The 22,629-nt window shown below is 45.8% G+C and overlaps 1 protein-coding gene across 1 annotated transcript in view; it reads right to left on the bottom strand.

Moving 5' to 3' along the window:
• LOC126150640 (glypican-5-like) overlaps positions 1-22,629 on the bottom strand; it is a 233,901-nt gene that overhangs the window by 55,597 nt on the left and 155,675 nt on the right. Inside the window, exon 4 of the mRNA XM_049915888.1 lies at positions 16,942-17,104. Coding sequence (XP_049771845.1) covers positions 16,942-17,104 — 163 coding nt within the window. The remainder of the gene's footprint in view (positions 1-16,941; positions 17,105-22,629) is intronic.

The following is a 22,629-nucleotide window of genomic DNA, read 5'->3' as shown; positions in this document are numbered from 1 at the left end:
TATCAACATAAATGCTACAGCTTCCATTAAACTTCCACAAATAATGAAAAATTCAGCGTTGAAAGAGCTGTCAGGCAAAGAAGTTCTGTATCACAAAAACCAACTTCTGGAGCCTTATACAAGCATTCAGATAGCTTGAATGAGAAAAAGAATAAGGAACACGTGCTAATGGAACACAGGTTTTTCCCATAATATTGTACAGTTTACACCTCTTGGAGATAGACTTCATACACCAGTGGAAGAACGTAATAAAGCAAGGATGAATTTTTACTCTGCAGGTGAGTGTACGCTGATCTGAAACTTAGTGACAGATTAAAACTATGTGCCAGACCGGGACTCGATATCCGGACCATTGCTGCTCGCGGACGAGCAGTCTATCAACTGAACTATCCGACGTCGTCTCAAGATCCCGTTAGATGGATCTGTTGGTAGAGTACTTGCTCGCGAAAGACGAAGATATCAGATTCGAGTTCTGGTCCCGCAGAGTTTTAATTTGCCAGGAAGTTTGATAATAAAGCTAGTTTAGAAGCAGGCTTGATTACTATAACGAGCCCACGTTAATGTACGAGGGTCGTTCAGTAAGTAATGTGACACATTTTTTTCTGAAAGCAGGTCGGTTTTATTCAGGTTTCCAGTACACCATATTATTCCCCTGTTTTTCAACATAATCTTCGTTCAACGCGAGTACCTTACGCCGCCTTACTGGGAGCGTCTGTACACCTGCACGATACCACTCTACTGGTCGACGTGGGAGCCAACGTCTTGCTGGATCAATGACCTCCCCGTCATCCGCGCACCTCTTCCCGCGGAGTTCATCCTTCATTGGGCCAAACAGATGGAAGTCGGAGGAAGGTGCGAGATCCGGGCTGTAGGGTAGACGAGGAACGACAAACCTTTGAGTGCCCCAACTGGTGGACGAGTGTGTCAGCTCTCCCAACAGGGACGTCCAGTTGCGCAGCCAGGAGTTTGATTGTGATCCGTCGATCGCCTCCAATGAGAGAGTCCGCACGTTCCATCAGTGCGAGAGCCACAGCCGTGTGCGGCCGGTCAGCACGTGGGAGATCGGACAGGTTTGACCGTGTTGCGATGATAACGTACGCCTCGCCCAACCACTCACCGTGCTTTTGTTCACTGCTAAGTCTGCGTAGACGTTCTGCAAACGTCACGAATGTCTGCAATGCTCTGGTTTTCCACCAAAAAAGAAAATCGATGACATCTCTCTGACTGGGTCGCACATCCGTTACAGACGCCATTTTTAAGGCTACGTACAGCGCCGCCACCTAGCGGAACTTCATGGAACTACGGGCGCTGAAGCCGGAATATTTCACGATGTCCCACAACAAATCCCTCATTTTTGCAACCGAAATTGGTCGGGAAAAGTGTGTTGCGTTACTTATTGGAAGCCCTTCGTATAATCAGCGCATCGAAAAGAAAACATCAGCAAACAAATTAACAAATATGCCAAAAAAACAGATGAAGACTTTTGTGTATTTAGGGTGATGAAGAGAACAACGGGACGGACAGGAAAGGAAATGTTGTCGTGGTTTTCAGTCCGAAGACTCGTTTGCCACAGCTGTCCACGGTACTCTGTCCTGTGGAAGCCTCTCCATCTCCGGATAACTACTGCAACTCACATCCGTTCTAACCTTTTGGATGACTACTGCCATTGCATACACTTGACGTACTGTACTCAAACCTTGGTATTCATCTACAGTTATTTGGCACACAGTTTTTCATTCCGAAAATTCTTGGTTCCTCAGAATGTTTCCTGCCAACCTGTCCCTTCCTTCTGTCAAGTTCTGCCAAAAAGACCTCATTTCAAAAAATAAATAGAAGAGTAAAACTGGTCTACAGCGCTTTTGGAAACTAAATATCATTTTCAAACCTGAGTTTCCGATGCGTCCGAACAGAAAATTTTGTAATGAGTGTGTACTTCCAGTTTTGACTTTCGACAGTGAGACACGACTTTTAATATGAAAGCCATTGAAAAACTCAGGGTTGCGGTGAGCAGTGAAAAGATGCATTTTGGGAATCACTTGGAGATCAGGGAGTAGACTAGGGAGGAACAAACAATTAGTGCCAGATAAAGTGGAGGTGAGAGGACATGTAGCTAAGCGAATGGATGGTAGATAGATCAATAAAGTTCTTTAGTGTGTCAGAGACACGGGAAGGCCGCTAAGGCGACCCGGTGCCAGGCAGGTATAACTGAAGGCCTAAGGGCTTCAGGAACCAGTAGGAGGCCTAGCTCGACGAGTGAATGACGAACGCCTGTCGATGACGATGCTGAAAAGTTGCGGCATTTTCAAATGTAAAGTTAATGTTATATGCAGATTTCATACAAAGGACGGTCCGATCAATGAAACCGAATGCCTACTCGTGAATAAGTAAAAGTACTCAGCCTACGCAACAGCAACAGACGTATTTACCTTTTTAAGTGTTACCCTGTTTCTCTCCTAAGGGCGTCGAGGGTAATTAATATGATTAAATTATTATTATTATCGTTAATTCCCCATTAAGGAGAGCGTTAAAACACAATCAGTATTCACAATGACAATATGGCACATAAATTGGTACATATCAAATTCATGGCACTTTTTTCTGTCTCTTTCTTTTCTCTTCCCAAAAACCTTTCATAAAATCACTGTGTTTCTTCTTCCTCTCTTCTGTCCACTTCTTTCCTGGTTTCTTCTCTTTTGGTGTTTCTTCGAATTTCTGTTTGTTGATTTTTTCTCTGTATTTTCCTCTGTTTGATATTTCTTCTGTGGAGATGTTTAGATTTTTGAGGTCTTCCATGGTTTCCTTTACCCAGTTAGTTTTCATCTTATTCGTCACCACTATGTTAAAAATCTTCTTGGTCAGCCTATTTTCATTCATCCTATGAATGTGCCCATAGAATTTTGCCCTTCTTTTTCTGATATTGTCTGTAATTGTCTCTGCCTGTTTGTACAATTCCTTTGTTGGTCTCTTTATCCAGATCCCCTGTCTCTGAACTGGCCCATAGATCTTTCTCAGAATTTTCCTCTCTTGCTTTTCCATTTCCTTGATTTTAGTTCTTCCTCTGATTACTGTTGTTTCTGAGGCATACAAGGCCTCAGGTAAGACTACTGTTTTGTAATGTCTTAATTTGGCATTGACAGAAATATTTCTTTTATTGTAATGGTTCCATGTAAGTCCGTATGCTTTTTGTAGTTTTGTAACCCTTTCTTCATTGGCTGTTGAATTCAGTCCTGTTTTCTGTATAATCTCTCCCAGGTATTTGAAACTTTCTACTTGTGTTATCTTTCCGTACTTTGTTATCAATGGGCTGCTGTCTGTAGATTTTGTGTCCACGTACTGCGTTTTTTCATATGATATTTGTAGTCCTGTTCTGGCTTAAATGATTAAATATTTATAAAAAAATGGCTCTGAGCGCTATGGGACTTAACATCTGTGGTCATCAGTCCCCTAGAACTGAGAACTACTTAAACCTAGCTAACCTAAGGACATCACACACATCCATGCCCGCGGCAGGATTCGAACCTGCGACCGTAGCGGTCACGTGGTTCCAGACTGAAGCGCCTAGAACCGCACGGCCACACCGGCCGGCTAAATATTTATAGTTCGCTTCCGTAGGCGAGTGGTCAGCATACACTGATCGGCCAGAACATGAAGACCATCAACCCACTATCGACATAGTGCCTTCCAGGCGACAGCAGCGTCATCTCCTGAGGAATAGCCGCTAGTCAAGACACACGCAGGGTGAATACAGTATCAGTGCGCGTGGTGTCGTGTGTAGACTGGCGAAGGCGCGCAGTCTGACAAAGGAATGGTTCAATATTTTAACATGTCGAAACCTACCCTGAAATTTTTTACGCAGGAAGAATACAACGAAAGAAATGCACTGTCAAAATTATAGCTGCTGAGAAGCAGTGCAAGTATTTAAAAAATAGCTAAAAATAGCCAAATTCGTAGCTCGCCAGGAGGCGGTACAACACACACACACACACACACACACACACACAGCCGAGGTCGGCGGTACATTTCTAAACAGGAAACACAACACAACCCGATCATAATTTGTAAAGGACGTTTCAGGTTACCGTTCGTTGACAGTTTCTCTGACACTACAGTACATAGTTATTACTCTCTCGAATTAGCCACTCCAGTAACGTCTACTACAGATTATCAGTTGCTTTTTGCAGTACTGGTAAGTATTGACAATACAGATAAAGAATGAGATTTTCACTCTGCAGCGGAGTGTGCGCTGATATGAAACTTCCTGGCAGATTAAAACTGTGTGCCCGACGGAGACTCGAACTCGGGACCCTTGCCTTTCGCGGGCAAGTGCTCTACCATCTGAGCTACCGAAGCACGACTCACGCCCGGTACTCACAGCTTTACTTCTGCCAGTATCTCGTCTCCTACCTTCCAAACGAGATACTGGCAGAAGTAAAGCTGTGAGTACCGGGCGTGAGTCGTGCTTCGGTAGCTCAGATGGTAGAGCACTTGCCCGCGAAAGGCAAAGCTCCCGAGTTCGAGTCTCGGTCGGGCACACAGTTTTAATCTGCCAGTAAGTTTCAATACAGATAAAGTTCAATACTTATTGTGCTTTCGAAGGGCATGCCTGCTAATGGTACTTTTTTTTCTTCCAGTTTCACTGTAATATGGAATCCATTATCCGTTCTCAATTTAGCAATGATGAAATATGAAGAACGCGGTTCCCAGCCGAAATCACCTACTTCTCAAGAGCGCGTACATAGGTGTCATTTGTTAGTTGATTTCCTTGACATTCATTCGAATGATATCGACATTTCGTTTGAAGATTCCATGAATTGTCGTTTGGACGACGTCAGTTCTGCCAGTAACAGTTCAGAAGAAGAAGAATGCCTTCCAAGTCTAAAAAAGAAACACGTACTGCAACACCATTCAGCGACAAAGAAAAAGCAGTGTAATATTGGTTAAATGTGGGTGGGAGAATACGCTTGACGTTACGCAGTGCCGTTTTCGTTTCGTAAAATCGGAGCATGAACTGTACAAATGGAAGAACGAATTACATGAAGTAAGAAATATGCACCAAACGGAAACCCGAAGCCATCTGAATGAAAAACTGTTCGAAAGATTTAGAACTGCTCTTGAGAGGCTATGCCCAGTTACAGATGGAGATCGACGAGACTGCGCTCTTCTAATTGCGTCTGACATGAACATTGCTAATTTCCAGGCTTCGTCGATCTGGTATGCAAGTTCAAGAAATCGTACAGAATAGAAAGTCGCAAAATTACCAAGTTTACGTCACGTAAACGTGTAGAGCAGCTGCCAGTTATAGACAATGCTATAGAGAAACGCATAGCTGAGGTAAAGACGAAACTTGCTGTTATCCCCGCAACTGCTGTTTATAGCGCTGGTAAGTCAGGTTTCGTGAAAGAACCGCATGCATACCGCGCTGTATCATTTGGGGATGAAAAAAAGACGGAGTTGGTTGCCCAAACAATGAATGCAATGACACATTCATTTACAATAATGCCAGTGATAAGCATGAATAGTTTACTGTATCCGCAGCTATATATCTGCCTTCAAGAACCGCAAAGCAAATTAGGACTAAAAATTAAAAAAATTGACTGTGTAGTTGCAAAAATCTTGTAGTCGACGTATCAAAATCTGTAAAAATGGTAAAGAAAAATTTTTGACGTTTAGTTTGAAACGTATTCCTACCAGCTGCAGAAACTGATTCATTGCTTCTGTTGGGCTCAGGGTCTGGAGATAAGGACGCCTCTGTTTTTGTGGAGGACAACAAAAAATCAATAGATGTAATGTGGATTCCACCTGGAACTACCAGTACGATTCAACCACACGATAAAAATTTTTTCGACAGTGGAAAGCATTTGTCAGTAATTATCAGACAACATAATTTTCGATACCTCTCATTTATTTCAGGTTTATCAGCGGAACAGTCTTCTTAAGCTCCAGTCATTTGTGCACTGCCAGTTTTCATCGCTTCACTACGCTTTATGAATCTGATGAAGTATGCCTGGTATCCAGCGCAATATGCAGAATAACGGCCGGGACCATTTCTGAATCCATCCCAGTTCTGTCTAAATAAAACTAGTGGTTACTGCGAAGTGTCTGACTACATCAATTTTTCCTTTTTCCGGTGTGCCTGGTGCAAGAAAAATGTTTGTTTTTGTGATTCAATAGACACTTCGCATTTTTGTGACGACTACAGGGAAAATAAACAAAGAACTGTTTCACTGATAGTCAAATGTACAACATTCAAACATTATTATAAGGAATGGCCTACAGGAATTTTTATAAAATGTGGTAGTGCAAGACACATTTCATTTCAACAAATTGCAAGTCCTCATTGACTGAAGTCGTATGTGACATCAAACACTGCCATGATTTTATTTTCTCTGGTAGCCACTTTTATCAGAATTACATGTGCAAGAATTGAACTGTCGATATGAAGTAATTCTAAAAGTGCTTGTATAGTTTAAGCCAGGGTTTCTCCTGAGCAAACAAGCTAACGAGCACGAGCAAAAGAGAACTCTGTGTAGTGTACCCGGTTTCCTCTTGCATGTTATTCAACAGGACGTCGCTGCACCTACTTATGTGTCCCTAACCTTCCCTCGTTACCTAATCGGAAAATGGAGACCTGCAGTTTAACATGGAATCCGAACCAAATGCCTTTCGTGGCCACTCCAACATCTGTAAGAAGTGAATGCTCGGCTAAAATCATAGTGAAAAAGTTGTGGTCTCTTGGGGGTTTGGTCCCGCGCTCCCTGGATCACGAAGCGTGCGCTTTTCCACTAGGCCAAAAAAAAGCATATCACTATTAGACCTTACATGCGTAGTGGAAATGCTAGCTGTGTCACCTGTTGAGACGATGCGCGACGACGGTAATCAGTGTTCTGTTTATAAATTTCCCCTCAATGGTAATGAGAAGCCAGGGAAAAATGGCAGCCAACATACAAGAAAAGTTTTGGACCAGTGCTAAGGAGAGATGGGATGCACTTCCGTGTAAAGTGCACGATCTCCACGCAAGTCACGCTTCCATACAAATTGAGACACTTAAATTCTTCCTTCCCTTCGCCATTTTTCATACTCCGACGGGAACAGTGGACTCACGATTCAAAATAATTCTCACTGAACAGCAAAGTTCCGCACTGTGGCTCTAAAGAGATAGAGTTGTATCCCGTATGCCGCATTTTGTTGTTGCTGTTGCAGTCTTTAGTCCAGAGACTGGTTTGATGCAGCTCTCCATGCTACCCTATCCTGTGCAAGCTTCTTCATCTACCAGTGCCTACTGCAACCTACATCCTTCTGAATCTGCTTAGTATATTTATCTCTTCGTCTCCCTCTACGATTTTTACCATCCACGCTGACCTCCGGTACTAAATTGGTTATCCCATGATGAATCAAAATATGCCCTACCAACCGATCCCCTCTTCTACTCAATTTGTGCCACAAATTTCTTCAAATGGTTCAAATGGCTCTGAGCACTATGGGACTTAACATCTATGGTCATCAGTCCCCTAGAACTTAGAACTACTTAAACCTAACTAACCTAAGGACATCACACAACACCCAGTCATCACGAGGCAGAGAAAATCCCTGACCCCGCCGGGAATCGAACCCGGGAACCCGGGCGTGGGAAGCGAGAACGCTACCGCACGACCACGAGCTGCGGACCACAAATTTCTCTTCTCTCCAATTCTGTTCAATATCCTCATTAGTTATGTGATATACCCCTCTAATCTTCAGCATTTACCTGCAGCACCACATTTCGAAAGCTCCTATTCTCTCTCTAAACTATTTATCGTCCATGTTTCACTTCCATACATGGCTACACTCCATACAAATACTTTCAGAAATGACTTCCTGACACTTAAATCTATACTCGATGTTAACAAATTTCTCTTCTTCAGAAACGCTTTCCTTGCCATTGCCAGTCTACATGTTATATCCTCTCTACTTCGACCATCATCAGTTATTTTGCTCCACAAATAGCAAAACTCATCTACTACTTTAAGCGTCTCATTTCCTAATCTAATTCCCGCAGCATCACGAGATTTAATTCGACTACATTAAATTATCCTCGTTTTGCTTTTGTTGGTGCTCATCTTATAACCTCCTTTCAAGACACAGTTCATTCCGATCAGCTGCTCTTCCAGGTCCGTTGCTGTCTCTGACAGAATTACAATGTCATCGGTGAAACTCAAAGTTTTTATTTCTTCTCCATGGATTTTAATTCCTACTCCAAATTTTTCTTTTGTTTCCTTTACTGCTTGCTCAATATACAGATTGAATAACATCGGGGAGAGGCTACAACCCTGTCTTACTCCCTTCCCAACCACTGCTTCACTTTCATGTTCCCCTTCTCTTATAACTGCCATCTTGTTTCCGTAAAAATTGTAAATAGCCTTTCGCTCCCTGTAATTTACCCCTGTCACCTTTAGAATTTCAAAGAGAGTATTATAATCAACATTGTCAAAAGCCTTCTCTACAAATGCTAGAAACGTAGATTTGCCTTTCCTTAATCTACATTCTAAGATAAGTCGTAGGGTCAGTATTGCCTCACGTGTTCCAACATTTCTACACAATCCAAACTGACCATCCCCGAGGTCGGCTTCTACCAGCTTTTCCATTCCTCTGTAAGGAATTCGTGTTAGTATTTTGCAGCCGTGGCTTATTAAACTGATGATTCGGTAATTTTCACATCTGTCAACGCCTGCATTCTTTGGGATTGGAATTATTATATTCTTCTTGAAGTCTGAGGGTATTTCGCCTGTCTCATACATCTTGCTCACTAGACAGTAGAGTTTTGTTAGAACTGGCCCTCCCAAGGCTGTCAGTAGTTCTAATGAATTGTTGTCTACTCCGGGGCCTTGTTTCGACTTAGGTCTTCCAGGGCTCTGTCAAACTCTTAGCCGGCCTAAGTGGCCGTGCGGTTCTAGGCGCTGCAGTCTGGAACCGCGAGACCGCTACGGTCGCAGGTTCGAATCCTGCCTCGGGCATGGATGTGTGTGATGTCCTTAGTTTAGTTAGGTTTAACTAGTTCTATGTTCTAGGGGACTAATGACCTCGAGTCCCATAGTGCTCAGAGCCATTTGATTTTGTCAAACTCTTCACGCGGTATCATATCTCCTATCTTCATTTACATTCTCTTCCATTTCTACAATATTGTCCTCAGGAACATCACCCTTGTATAGACCCCCTATATATTGCTTCCACATTTTTGCTTTCCCTTCTTTGCTTAGAACTGGGTTTCCATCTGAGCTCTTGATATTCATACAAGTGGTTATCTTAACTCCAAAGGTCTCTGTAATTTTCCTGTAGGCAGTATCTATCTTACCCCTAGTGATATGCGCCTCTCCATACTTACATTTGTCCTGTGCCATCCCTGCTTAGCCATTTTGCACCTCCTGTCGATCTCATATTTGAGACATTTGTATTCCTTTTCGACTGCTTCATTTACTGCATTTTTATATTTTCTCCTTTCATCAATTAAATTCAATATCTCTTCTGTTACCCAAGGATTTCTATTAGCCCTCGTCTTTTTACCTACTTGATCCTCTGCTACCTTCACTAATTCATCTCTCAAAACTATCTATTCATCTTCTACTTTATTTCGTTTCCCCATTCCTGTCAATTGTTCCCTAATGCTCTCCCTGAAACTCTCTACAACCTCTAGTACTTCCAGTATATCCACGTCCCCTGCTTATCCAAGTCCCACCTTTTTGGAGTTTCTTTAGTTTTAATCTACAGTTCATTGTCGTCGTCGTTGTTGTTGTTGTTGTTGTGGTCTTCAGTCCTGAGACTGGTTTGATGCAGCTCTCCATGCTACTCTATCCTGTGCAAGCTTCTTCATCTCCCAGTACTTACTGCATCCTACATCCTTCTGAATCTGCTTAGTGTATTCGTCTCTTCGTCTCCCTCTACGGTTTTTACCATCCACACTGCCCTCCAAGGCTAAATTTGTGACCCTTGATGCCTCACAACATGTCCTACCAACCGGTCCTTTCTTCTTGTCAAGTTGTGCCACAAACTCCACTTCTCCCCAATACTATTCAATACCTCCTCATTAGTTATGTGATCTAACCATCTAATCTTGAGCATTCTTCTGTAGCACCACATTTCGAAAGCTTCTATTCTCTTCTTGTCCAAACTATTTATCGTCCATGTTTCACTTCAATATATGGCTACAATCCATACAAATTCTTTCAGAAACGACTTCCTGACACTTAAATCTATTCTCGATGATAACAAATTTCCCTTCTTCAGAAACGCTTTCCTTGCCATTGCCATTCTACATTTTATATCCTCTCTACTTCGACCATCATCAGTTATTTTGCTCCCCAAATAGCAAAACTCATCTACTACTATAAGTGTCTCATTTCCTAATCTAATTCCATCAGCATCACCCGACTTAATTCGACTACTTTCCATTATCCTCGTTTTGCTTTTGTTGATGATTATCTTATATCCTCCTTTCAAGACACTGTCCATTCCGTTCAACTGTTCTCCCAAGTCCTTTGCTGTCTCTGACAGAATTACAATGTCATCGGCGAACCTCAAAGTTATTGAAACTTCCTGGCAGATTAAAACTGCGTGCCCGACCGAGACACGAACTCGGGACCCTTGCCCTTCGCGGACAAGTGCTCTACCAACTGAGTTACCGAAGCACGACTCACGCCCGGTACTCACAGCTTTACTTCTGCCAGTACCTCGTCTCCTAACTTCCAAACTTTACAGAAGCTCTCATTCCGGCTCAAAGTTTTTATTTATTCTCCATGGATTTTAATACCTACACCGAATTTTTCTTTTGTTTCCTTTACTGCTTGCTCAATATACAGATTGAATAACATCGGGGAGAGGCTACAACCCTGTCTCACTCCCTTCCCAACCACTGCTTCCCTTACGTGCCCCTCGACTCTTATAACTCCCATCTGGTTTCTGTAAAAATTGTAAATAGCCTTTCGCTCCCTGTATTTTACCCCTGCCACGTTTAGAATTTAATAGTGAGTTTTCCAGTCAACATTGTCGAAAGCTTTCTATAAGTCTGCAAATGCTGGAAATGTAATTTGCCTTTCTTTAATCTATTTTCTAAGATAAGTCGTAGGGTTAGTATTGCCACACGGCCGGTCAGTGTGGCCGTGCGGTTCTAAGCGCTTCAGTTTGGAACCGCGTGACCGCTACGGTCGCAGGTTAGAATCCTGCCTCGGGCATGGATGTGTGTGATGTCCTTAGGTTAGTTAGGTTTAAGTAGTTCTAAGTTCTAGGGGACTGATGACTTCAGAAGTTAAGTCCCATAGTGCTCAGAGCCATTTGAACCATATTGCTACACGTGTTCTAACATTTGTACGGAATCCAAACTTATCTTCCTCGAGGTCGGCTTCTACCAGTTTTTCCATTCCTCTGTAAAGAATTCGCGTTAGTATTTTGCAGCTCTGGCTTATTAAACCGATAGTTCGGTAATTATCACATCTGTCAACACTTGCTTTCTTTGGGATTGGAATTATTATATTCTTCTTGAATTCTGAGGGTATTTCGCCTGTCTCATACATCTTGCTCACCAGATGGTAGAGTTTTGTCAGGACTGGCTCTCCCAAGGAGAGTTCCAATGGAATGTTGTCTACTCCGGGGGCCTTGTTTCGACTCAGGTCTTTCAGTGTTCTGTCAAACTCTTCACGCAGTATCGTATCTCCCATTTCATCTTCATCTACATCCTCTTCCATTTCCATAATATTGTCCCCAAGTACATCGCCCTTGTATAGACTCTCTATATACTTCTTCCACCTTTCTGCTTTCCCTTCTTTGGTCAGAACTGGATTTCCATCTGAGCACTTAATATTCATACAAGTGGTTCTCTTTTCTAGAAAGGTCTCTTTAATTTTCCTGTAGGCAGTATCTATCTTACCCCTAGTGAGATAAGCCTCTACATCCTTACATTTGTCCTCTAGCCATCCCTCCTTAGCCATTTTGCGCTTCCTGTCGAACTCATTTTTGAGACATTTGTATTCCTTTTTGCCTGCTTCATTTACTGTGTTTTTATAGTTTCTCCTGTCATCAATTAAATTCAATATTTCTTCTGTTACCCAAGGTTTTCTACTAGCCCTCGTCTTTTTACCTACTTGATCCTCTGCTGCCTTCGCTACTTTATCCCTCAGAGCTACCCATTCTTCTTCTATTGTATCTCTTTCTCCCATTCCTGTCAATTGTTCCCTTATGCTCTCCATGAAACTCTGTACAACCTCTGATTTAGTCAGTTTATCCAGGTCTCATCTCCTTAAATTCCCACTTTTTTTGCAGCTTCTTCAGTTTTAATCTACAGTACGTAACTAATAGATTGTGGTCAGAGTCCACATCTGCCCCTGGAAATGTGTTACAATTTAAAACCTGGTTCCTAAACCTGTGTCTTACCATTATATAATCTATCTGATACCTCCTAGTATCTCCAGGATTCTTCCATGTATACAACCTTCTTTTAGGATTCTTGAACCAAGTGTTAGCTATGATTAACTTATGCTCTGTGCAAAATTCTACGAGACGGCTTCCTGTTTCATTTCTCACCCCCAATCCATATTTACCTACTGTTTCCTTCTCTCCCTTTTCATATTCTCGAATTACAGTCACCCCTGACTATTAAAGTTTCGTCTCCCTTCACTATCTGAATAATTCCTTTTATTTCATCATACATTTCTTCAATTTCTTCGTCATCTGCAGAGCTAGTTGGCATACAAACTTGTACTACTGTAGTAGGTGTGGGCTTCGTATCTATCTTGGCCACAATAATGCGTTCACCATGCTTTTTGTAGTAGCTTACCCGTATTCCTATTTTCCTATTCATTATTAAAGCTACTCCTGCATTACCCCTATTTGACTTTGTGTTTATAACCCTGTAGTCACCTGACCAGAAGTCTTGTTCCTCCTGCCACCGAACTCCACTAATTCTCACTATATCTAACTTTAACGTATCCATTTCCCTTTTTAATTTTCTAACCTATCTGCCCGATTAAGGGATCTGACATTCCACGCTCCGATCCGTAGAACGCCAGTTTTCTTTCTCCTGATAACGACATCCTCTTGAGTAGTCCCCGCCCGGAGATCCGAATGGGGGACTATTTTACCTCCGGAATATTTTACCCAAGAGGATTCCATCATCATTTAATCATACAGTAAAGCTGCATGCCCTCGGGAAAAATTACGGCCGTAGTTCCCCCTTGCTTTCAGCCGTTCGCAGTACCAGCACAGCAAGGCCGTTTTGGTTATTGTTACAAGGCCAGATCAGTCAATCATCCAGACTGTTGCCCTTGCACCTACTGAAAAGGCTGCTGCCCCTCTTCAGGAACCACACGTTTGTCTGGCCTCTCAACAGATACCCCTCCGTTGTGGTTGTACCTACGGTATGGCTATCTGTATCGCTGAGGCACGCAAGCCTCCCCACGAACGGCAAGGTCCATGGTTCATGGGGGGGGGGGGGAGTCAATAAATTAAGATGAAAGTTATATGGGCTGTTTCTCGTGTTAGTCACTTTCACGAGATCCATACACTAGACTGGATTTCTATGCCCTCTTAATACTGCAACTGCAGGTCAGCAACATTGCACGTTATTCAAATAACAGCATTACTAACGGCCTTGCCACATTGGTAACACCGGTTTCCGTCAGATCACCGAAGTTAAGCGCTGTCGGGCTGGGCTGGATTCTTGGATGGGTGACCATCCGGTCTGCCGAGCGCTGTTGGCAAGCGGAGTGCACTCAGCCCTTGTGAGGCAAACTGAGGAGCTACTCGATTGAGAAGTAGCGGCTCCGGTCTCGGAAACTGACACACGGACGGGAGTGCGGTGTTTTTTTTTTTTTGTGGTTTTAGGGCGCACAACTTCAACGGTCATTAGCGCCCAGACTACGTTAGGAATGCACCGCGAGTCACAAGTTTAAAACAGCAACGAAACGGAAAACACGATAAAAGACAGACTGAGGCATAGGATTAAAAAAGAAAACAGCATAATCAAATGTCCTTAGAGAGGGTTGTCAAATTGATAAAATGAAGAACGCGAGCAGCTGCTCGTGGGTCATCCGCTAAAATGGCTTCTAGAGTACATGGCAGGCCAAGATCAAGACGAAGTGCGTTAAAATCCGGTCACGACGTTAAAATGTGGCGGACCGTCAGCAATTGCCCACATGGACAGAACGGCGCCGGCGCAGCCGTCAGCAGATGGCGATGGCTGAACCGGCAGTGTCCAATTCGTAACCGGGCCAAAACTACCTCCTCCCGCCGAGAAGGGCGTGAGGAGGACGTCCAAGCCACGGGAAGAGGTTTCAAGGCCCGAAGCTTGTTGTCTGTAAGTGCAGCCCAATCGGCATGCCACTGCGATAAAATGCGCCGACAAATGACCCTGCTACAATCTGACGAAGGGACACAACAAGAAGCTGTCCGAGGCTGGAGGACCGCAGCCTTGGCCGCGGCATCTGCAGCTTCGTTCCCAGGGATACCGACATGGCCAGGAACCCACATAAAGCTAACCGGAGAACCGACGTCCACCAGCTGCTGAAGAGAGCGTTGGATCCGGTGCACGAAAGGGTGAACCGGGTACGGATCACTGAGGCTCTGGATAGCGCTCAGGGAATCGGAGCAGATGACATAAGCAGAATGTCGGTGGCGGCAGATGTAAAGAACAGCCTGGTAGAGCGCAAAGAGCTCAGCTGTGAAGACCGATCAATGGCCATGGAGCCGGTATTTGAAACTTTGTGCCCCGACAATAAAAGAACACCCGACCCCGTCATTGGTCTTAGAGCCATCTGTATAAATGAAGGTCATATTAATGAACTTCGAACGAAGTTCGACAAAACGGGAGTGGTATACTGAACTGGGGGTAACCTCCTTCGGGAGCGAGCAGAGGTCAAGGTGGACGCGAACCTGAGCCTGGAGCCAAGGTGGCGTGTGGCTCTCGCCCACTCGAAAGGTTGCAGGAAGTGAAAAATTAAGGTGTTGAAGGAGGCGACGAAAGCGAACTCCAGGGGGTAGCAGGGCAGAGACATACAACCCGTATTGACGGTCGAGAGAGTCATCAAAAAAGGAACGATAAGACGGGTGGTCAGGCATTGCCAGTAGCCGACAGGCATACCGACGAAGCAGTATATCGCGCCGGTAGGTGAGTGGCAACTCACCAGCGTCAGCATGAAGACTCTCGACGGGACTAGTATAAAACGCTCCGATCGCAAGTCGTAAACCCTGATGTTGTATGGAGTTGAGGCGGCGTAAGATGGATGGCCGTGCAGAGGAGTATACGAAGCTCCCATAATCCAGCTAGGAGCGGACGATCGACCGATATAGGCGAAGTAGGACGGTTCGATCCGCTCCCCACGACATACCACTGAGAACACGGAGGACATTTAGAGAACGGGTACAACGGGCAGCCAAATACGACACATGTGGAGACCAACTAAGTTTCCTGTCAAATGTAAGACCTAAAAATTTTGTTGTCTCCACGAATGGGAGAGCAACGGGACCGAGCGGGACCGAGTCGGGGAGAGCGGTGTGCTGACCACGTGCCTCTCCATATCCGCATCCAGTGACGCCTGTGTGCCGTGGATGACACGGCGGCCGGTCGGTTCCGTTGGGCCTTCCAAGGCTGTTCGGACGGAGTTCAGTTTAGTTTAGTTTCAAATAACAGCGTCACGAAACAAGCAAAAGCTGCAGTGATGTACGTTTATTTATCGACGAGCCACCAGATTCGAGTCACAAACAGGTGGCGCAGTGGTTAGCACACTACACACTGATTAGGAGGGATTGACGGTACAAATCCCCGCCCAACCATACACGTTTTGGGCTTCCGTGATTTTCCTAAGGCTCTCCAGGCAGATTCCCAGATGGTTCCTTTGACAAGGACACCGCCGATGCCCTTCCCCATCCTTTCGTAACCCGAGCTTGCGTTCCGTCTCTAATGCACGCGCCGTCGACGGAACGTTGGATCTCCCATCTTCCTTCGAGTCACGGATACCGCTGCTTCAGGTTAAGGAAGCTTTTTTCGCCTAAAGGAAGTAATTATTATCAGTTAGAGCATCGGTCACTCATGCGTCCATTACCAGTTATTCTATTGGTCACTAGATGCACAGATCGATAGTCAATTGAACTGTTCCTCGTACTGTCTCATCATAGTTTATGGTACTGCATTGGTGAGACAGTATGTGGAACAGTGCAATGGACTGTCAAGTCGTGCACTTAGTGACTAAAAGAAAAAAAATGTATTTTAAACATAGCTGCGCAACAGCAATGGTTCCACGTAATAAGACTAAAAACAGCCGACCAGTTGCAATGGATAAAGTAATCTTTACCTAGGTTTCGACAGATTTAAATCTGTCTTCTTCAGAAGGCGGCAGTATTACATTAATATGGAATGATGTATCAGCGTCGTTTTTACAAATATCTGCATAGATCCATTAGTCCAAATTTTAAAAAATGTATAAGACAACGGACGGATGTGTGAGTGACAGATGTTGCAAATGATAAAAATTATGCGATTTAAATACTAAAACTTCGCACCAGTTACAATTTCTTTATGCTGGGAACGACGCATTTCGAGAATTTATTCTCATTATCAAGTGCGATTACTGCCAGTAACTGACTCGTTCTGTTAATAGAAGGCATCTCTCAGACGCAATGTGAACGTTCCGACGGCTTTCTTTGTGTTCCATTTGGTGCTCTATCTGTCTGTCTGTCTCTGTCCTGTCTCTAGCTCTCTCTCTCTCTCTCTAAATCCCTCTCTCTCTCTCCCTCACCCACCCGCACCCCCTCTCTCTGTCTCTCTGTCTCTCTCTCTCTCTCTCTCTCTCTCTCTCTCTCTCTCACACACACACACACACACACACACTGTTGGAGGAGAGCCTGCAAGCCACCACGTTGTCAGCCTCCAGCGCAGCTCCAGCGACTGCCTGCCCTGGGACATGGTTGCTGGAGGGTACTCACTCCCCGACGCGCTCGCCGTTCCAGCAGTCGGCCGTGTCTCTGGTCTCAGCGAAGCTCTCGTCGGAACACAGCGACTCGGCCAGGTTGGCGTAGAAGCCGCGGCTCTTTCTTAGGCTCGCCATGAAGGGCTGCAGCTTCGACGATAGCTGATCACTGTCTGGTGCTGTCAACAAACCAAAGTGCATTTATCTTCAGGTACTTAGTAGAACTCCATTCCAAATTGAGTTTACTGCTTGATTAATACACTCCTGGAAATTGAAATAAGAACACCGTGAATTCATTGTCCCAGGAAGGGGAAACTTTATTGACACATTCCTGGGGTCAGATACATCACATGATCACACTCACAGAACCACAGGCACATAGACACAGGCAACAGAGCATGCACAATGTCGGCACTAGTACACTGTATATCCACCTTTCGCAGCAATGCAGGCTGCTATTCTCCCATGGGGACGATCGTAGAGATGCTGGATGTAGTCCTGTGGAACGGCTTGCCATGCCATTTCCACCTGGCGCCTCAGTTGGACCAGCGTTCGTGCTGGACGTGCAGACCGCGTGAGACGACGCTTCATCCAGTCCCAAACATGCTCAATGGGGGACAGATCCGGAGATCTTGCTGGCCAGGGTAGTTGACTTACACCTTCTAGAGCACGATGGGTGGCACGGGATACATGCGGACGTGCATTGTCCTGTTGGAACAGCAAGTTCCCTTGCCGGTCTAGGAATGGTAGAACGATGGGTTCGATGACGGTTTGGATGTACCGTGCACTATTCAGTGTCCCCTCGACGATCACCAGTGGTGTACGGCCAGTGTAGGAGATCGCTCCCCACACCATGATGCCGGGTGTTGGCCCTGTGTGCCTCGGTCGTATGCAGCCCTGATTGTGGCGCTCACCTGCACGGCGCCAAACACGCATACGACCATCATTGGCACCAAGGCAGAAGCGACTCTCATCGCTGAAGACGACACGTCTCCATTCGTCCCTCCATTCACGCCTGTCGCGACACCACTGGAGGCGGGCTGCACGGTGTTGGGGCGTGAGCGGAAGACGGCCTAACGGTGTGCGGGACCGTAGCCCAGCTTCATGGAGACGGTTGCGAATGGTCCTCGCCGATACCCCAGGAGCAACAGTGTCCCTAATTTGCTGGGAAGTGGCGGTGCGGTCCCCTAGGGCACTGCGTAGGATCCTACGGTCTTGGCGTGCATCCATGCGTCGCTGCGGTCCGGTCCCAGGTCGACGGGCACGTGCACCTTCCGCCGACCACTGGCGACAACATCGATGTACTGTGGAGACCTCACGCCCCACGTGTTGAGCAATTCGGCGGTACGTCCACCCGGCCTCCCGCATGCCCACTATACGCCCTCGCTCAAAGTCCGTCAACTGCACATACGGTTCACGTCCACGCTGTCGCGGCATGCTACCAGTGTTAAAGACTGCGATGGAGCTCCGTATGCCACGGCAAACTGGCTGACACTGACGGCGGCGGTGCACAAATGCTGCGCAGCTAGCGCCATTCGACGGCCAACACCGCGGTTCCTGGTGTGTCCGCTGTGCCGTGCGTGTGATCATTGCTTGTACAGCCCCCTCGCAGTGTCCGGAGCAAGTATGGTGGGTCTGACACACCGGTGTCAATGTGTTCTTTTTTCCATTTCCAGGAATGTGTAAAGCACGTCACTCGTGAACTTTGGGGATGTCAGTTGGGTTGTCTGAAGTCACAGGAAAGGTGATGTGCCTTGTCGACGTCCGAACGTCGCAGCTATGTGCTGAGTGTGGTTAGAGTGTAGACATGGTATCTACGCGGTATGTTACAGACAGTTGTGTAGTGAAGGTGGCAGTACGTTGCGAGTTAACCGGCTCTGAATGTGGCATGACAATCGAATCAAGAATCCGTGATAGAATATCAGACATTACGGATCGTGTTGTGTAGGTCAGCACTGTACAGAGTGGATGTTCGCTATCAGGAACACAATGTATTCACCCGCGTAAACCCCCACACGGGATGTCCACAAATTTTTGACGAACGGGAGTTACTTCTCCTCCGCAGAGCCATACTTGCCGGCTGAGGCTCTCCTGACTCGAGAAACCCCTTTCAACTAGGCCTCCACGGACACAAATTCTGACACCTCGACACGGAGCTCAGCTACTGGCACGGACCTGTGAACATCCACACTGGACCCCAGAACAGCGGCGGCGTGTCACTAGTTGTATCGAGCTCCCACTTGCCAACAAGGTTGTGTCCAGGCAGGTGGTGGCTTGGTGCCCTCCAACTAGCTCAGGGTTTTTGACGATCTAACTCGCCAATTGGACAGAATTTGGCGCCTTATCCCTCAGGAGGGCATCCAAGAACTCTATCAGCCGGTCCCAAGCCGAATAGCTGCTTTCATAAGGGACAGAGGTGGACCAATGCGTAATTGATTTGCTCAGTTTGCGCAGCTCTTTCTACTGTATAAATCATTCAGTTTTTCTGAAAATGCGACGATTTGTTTCTCTGTACACGTGCAGCACATTTCTCGATTTCCATCCCATTAGGATAATTCTTTCGTGGTGCATCTTTTCTTTGTCTTAAAGTGCATTTTATAAATCTTTCTCTTTTTTCGTAGCTAGGCTTTTGCGTTCTCAAAATGACAAAACTTTTATACTTGTATACAAAGTGTATCATACGCGCAATATGATGAAATTTTCCCAACACTCCACTGTGCGTTCCCTAGGTGTCATCAGAGTACATACACTCCTGGAAATTGAAATAAGAACACCGTGAATTCATTGTCCCAGGAAGGGGAAACTTTATTGACACATTCCTGGGGTCAGATACATCACATGATCACACTGACAGAACCACAGGCACATAGACACAGGCAACAGAGCATGCACAATGTCGGCACTAGTACAGCGTATATCCACCTTTCGCAGCAATGCAAGCTGCTATTCTCCCATGGAGACGATCGTAGAGATGCTGGATGTAGTCCTGTGGAACGGCTTGCCATGCCATTTCCACCTGGCGCCTCAGTTGGACCAGCGTTCGTGCTGGACGTGCAGACCGCGTGAGACGACGCTTCATCCAGTCCCAAACATGCTCAATGGGGGACAGATCCGGAGATCTTGCTGGCCAGGGTAGTTGACTTACACTTTCTAGAGCACGTTGGGTGGCACGGGATACATGCGGACGTGCATTGTCCTGTTGGAACAGCAAGTTCCCTTGCCGGTCTAGGAATGGTAGAACGATGGGTTCGATGACGGTTTGGATGTACCGTGCACTATTCAGTGTCCCCTCGACGATCACCAGTGGTGTACGGCCAGTGTAGGAGATCGCTCCCCACACCATGATGCCGGGGTGTTGGCCCTGTGTGCCTCGGTCGTATGCAGTCCTGATTGTGGTGCTCACCTGCACGGTGCCAAACACGCATACGACCATCATTGGCACCAAGGCAGAAGCGACTCTCATCGCTGAAGACGACACGTCTCCATTCGTCCCTCCATTCACGCCTGTCGCGACACCACTGGAGGCGGGCTGCACGATGTTGGGGCGTGAGCGGAAGACGGCCTAACGGTGTGCGGGACCGTAGCCCAGCTTCATGGAGACGGTTGCGAATGGTCCTCGCCGATACCCCAGGAGCAACAGTGTCCCTAATTTGCTGGGAAGTGGCAGTGCGGTCCCCTACGGCACTGCGTAGGATCCTACGGTCTTGGCGTGCATCCGTGCGTCGCTGCGGTCCGGTCCCAGGTCGACGGGCACGTGCACCTTCCGCCGACCACTGGCGACAACATCGATGTACTGTGGAGACCTCACGCCCCACGTGTTGAGCAATTCGGCGGTACGTCCACCCGGCCTCCCGCATGCCCACTATACGCCCTCGCTCAAAGTCCGTCAACTGCACATACGGTTCACGTCCACGCTGTCGCGGCATGCTACCAGTGTTAAAGACTGCGATGGAGCTCCGTATGCCACGGCAAACTGGCTGACACTGACGGCGGCGGTGCACAAATGCTGCGCAGCTAGCGCCATTCGACGGCCAACACCGCGGTTCCTGGTGTGTCCGCTGTGCCGTGCGTGTGATCATTGCTTGTACAGCCCTCTCGCAGTGTCCGGAGCAAGTATGGTGGGTCTGACACACCGGTGTCAATGTGTTCTTTTTTCCATTTCCAGGAGTGTATATGAAGGCCAAAATATTTAGGGCCAAAATTATATAAGTGGAAGAGGATTACACGCTGATAACTTCAAGAATAGGAACTAATCGACAGAAATGAATGTTTAGATTTTGATCGACACAAACAAATTACAGTTTATAGCAGCACCTTAACCTCATAGCAATTGTTCAAAGAGACGACCGTAAATCTCACCGGCGCATTACGTTTCGTCACACTCTGTAAACTAACCTCTTTGTGTGCAGTTACACAGGCAACCAGATCCTATGAAACAGTTGCTGTCCGGATTATACTGAGCTTTCACACCCCGTGGGCTTTTTGATACCCCATATGAAAAAATCTAATGAGGACATACACCTTATTTAGAGTCAGGTACGATGCGAAGGCTAGCACTCACCAATAGCATCTCCGCTTTACAAGTCTGGAGTCGCATACTTTTTTTTCGCGTATGGCCGGTTCCGCAGTTACAAACAACTCATTGTCAGATGTATACTTTTCACAAAGTACCTCTCAGTTGGTTCGATGTGTGGAGCTAATTAGTTCGAGGATATATCTCAGTATGGACTATTTGTGAAACGAAAACTGGCCATATGAGGAGAAAATGGTGGTGCAAGACTGCTAAATAAAAACTGTTGTTCACATGTCTTCTGTCAAGCCATTTAACTGGGATAACTGACATCGTTCACTGTTGCAAGTAGCCTTCTTAAGGCCTCCTAAGTACCTACTGCTTAATATATGCAATTTAGTTATGATGAAGAGTAGGCTGATGTTTAAGAGACTAGTCAGGAAGAACCAACATGCAAACAAATGGGATATGAAAGCACTACACTGTAAAGAGATACACCGTAAATTCTCCGGGACTACAGGTACTGCGATAATGCATAGCTCAGTAGGAAGTTCAGCTGAAGAGAAATAAACATCTCTAAAAAGGCAACAGCAGAAGCTGGAAGGAAAAACATAGGTACAAGGAAGACAACTGCAAGAAAACCAAGAGCAAACAGTTATGCTGTTCTACGAAAGAAGCAGGTACAAAAATATTCAGAGAAATTCAGGAACATAGAAATACGTCAGTCAGGTATGAAATAAATACGAAGTGTACGGAAAATTGGAGGAAATGGTTGCATGAAAATTGTGAAGAAATAAAAAAAAAAAGAATGATTGACGGAAGGACTGACTTACAATATAGAAAAGTCAAGACAATCTTCGGTGAAATTGAAAGCAAGGGCGGAACATTTACAGTGCAGTGCGAATTTCACTGTTAAACGCAGAGGAGAGAGCAGATAGATGGAAAGGCTACACTGATGACCCCTAAGAGGAGAAGGCTTGTTTGATGACGTGATGAAATAAGAAACAAGAGTTGATGGGGAAGGGATAGAGGATCCAGTATCGTTGGAGTGTAGAATGTCAGACTTGCGATGTAGCATCAGATTTTTGGAAAAACGTCCTCTAGACAATTCCGAAGACTGCAAAAGTCTACAAGTGTGAGATTATCGCACAGTCAGCGTAAGAGCTCGTGCATCCATGTTGTTAAGTTGTTAAC

This window comes from Schistocerca cancellata, chromosome 2 (assembly GCF_023864275.1).
Source record: "Schistocerca cancellata isolate TAMUIC-IGC-003103 chromosome 2, iqSchCanc2.1, whole genome shotgun sequence".
NCBI lineage: Eukaryota > Metazoa > Arthropoda > Insecta > Orthoptera > Acrididae > Schistocerca > Schistocerca cancellata.
Note: the sequence above shows the minus strand (reverse complement) of the source record. Positions and strands in the feature narration are given on the sequence as shown.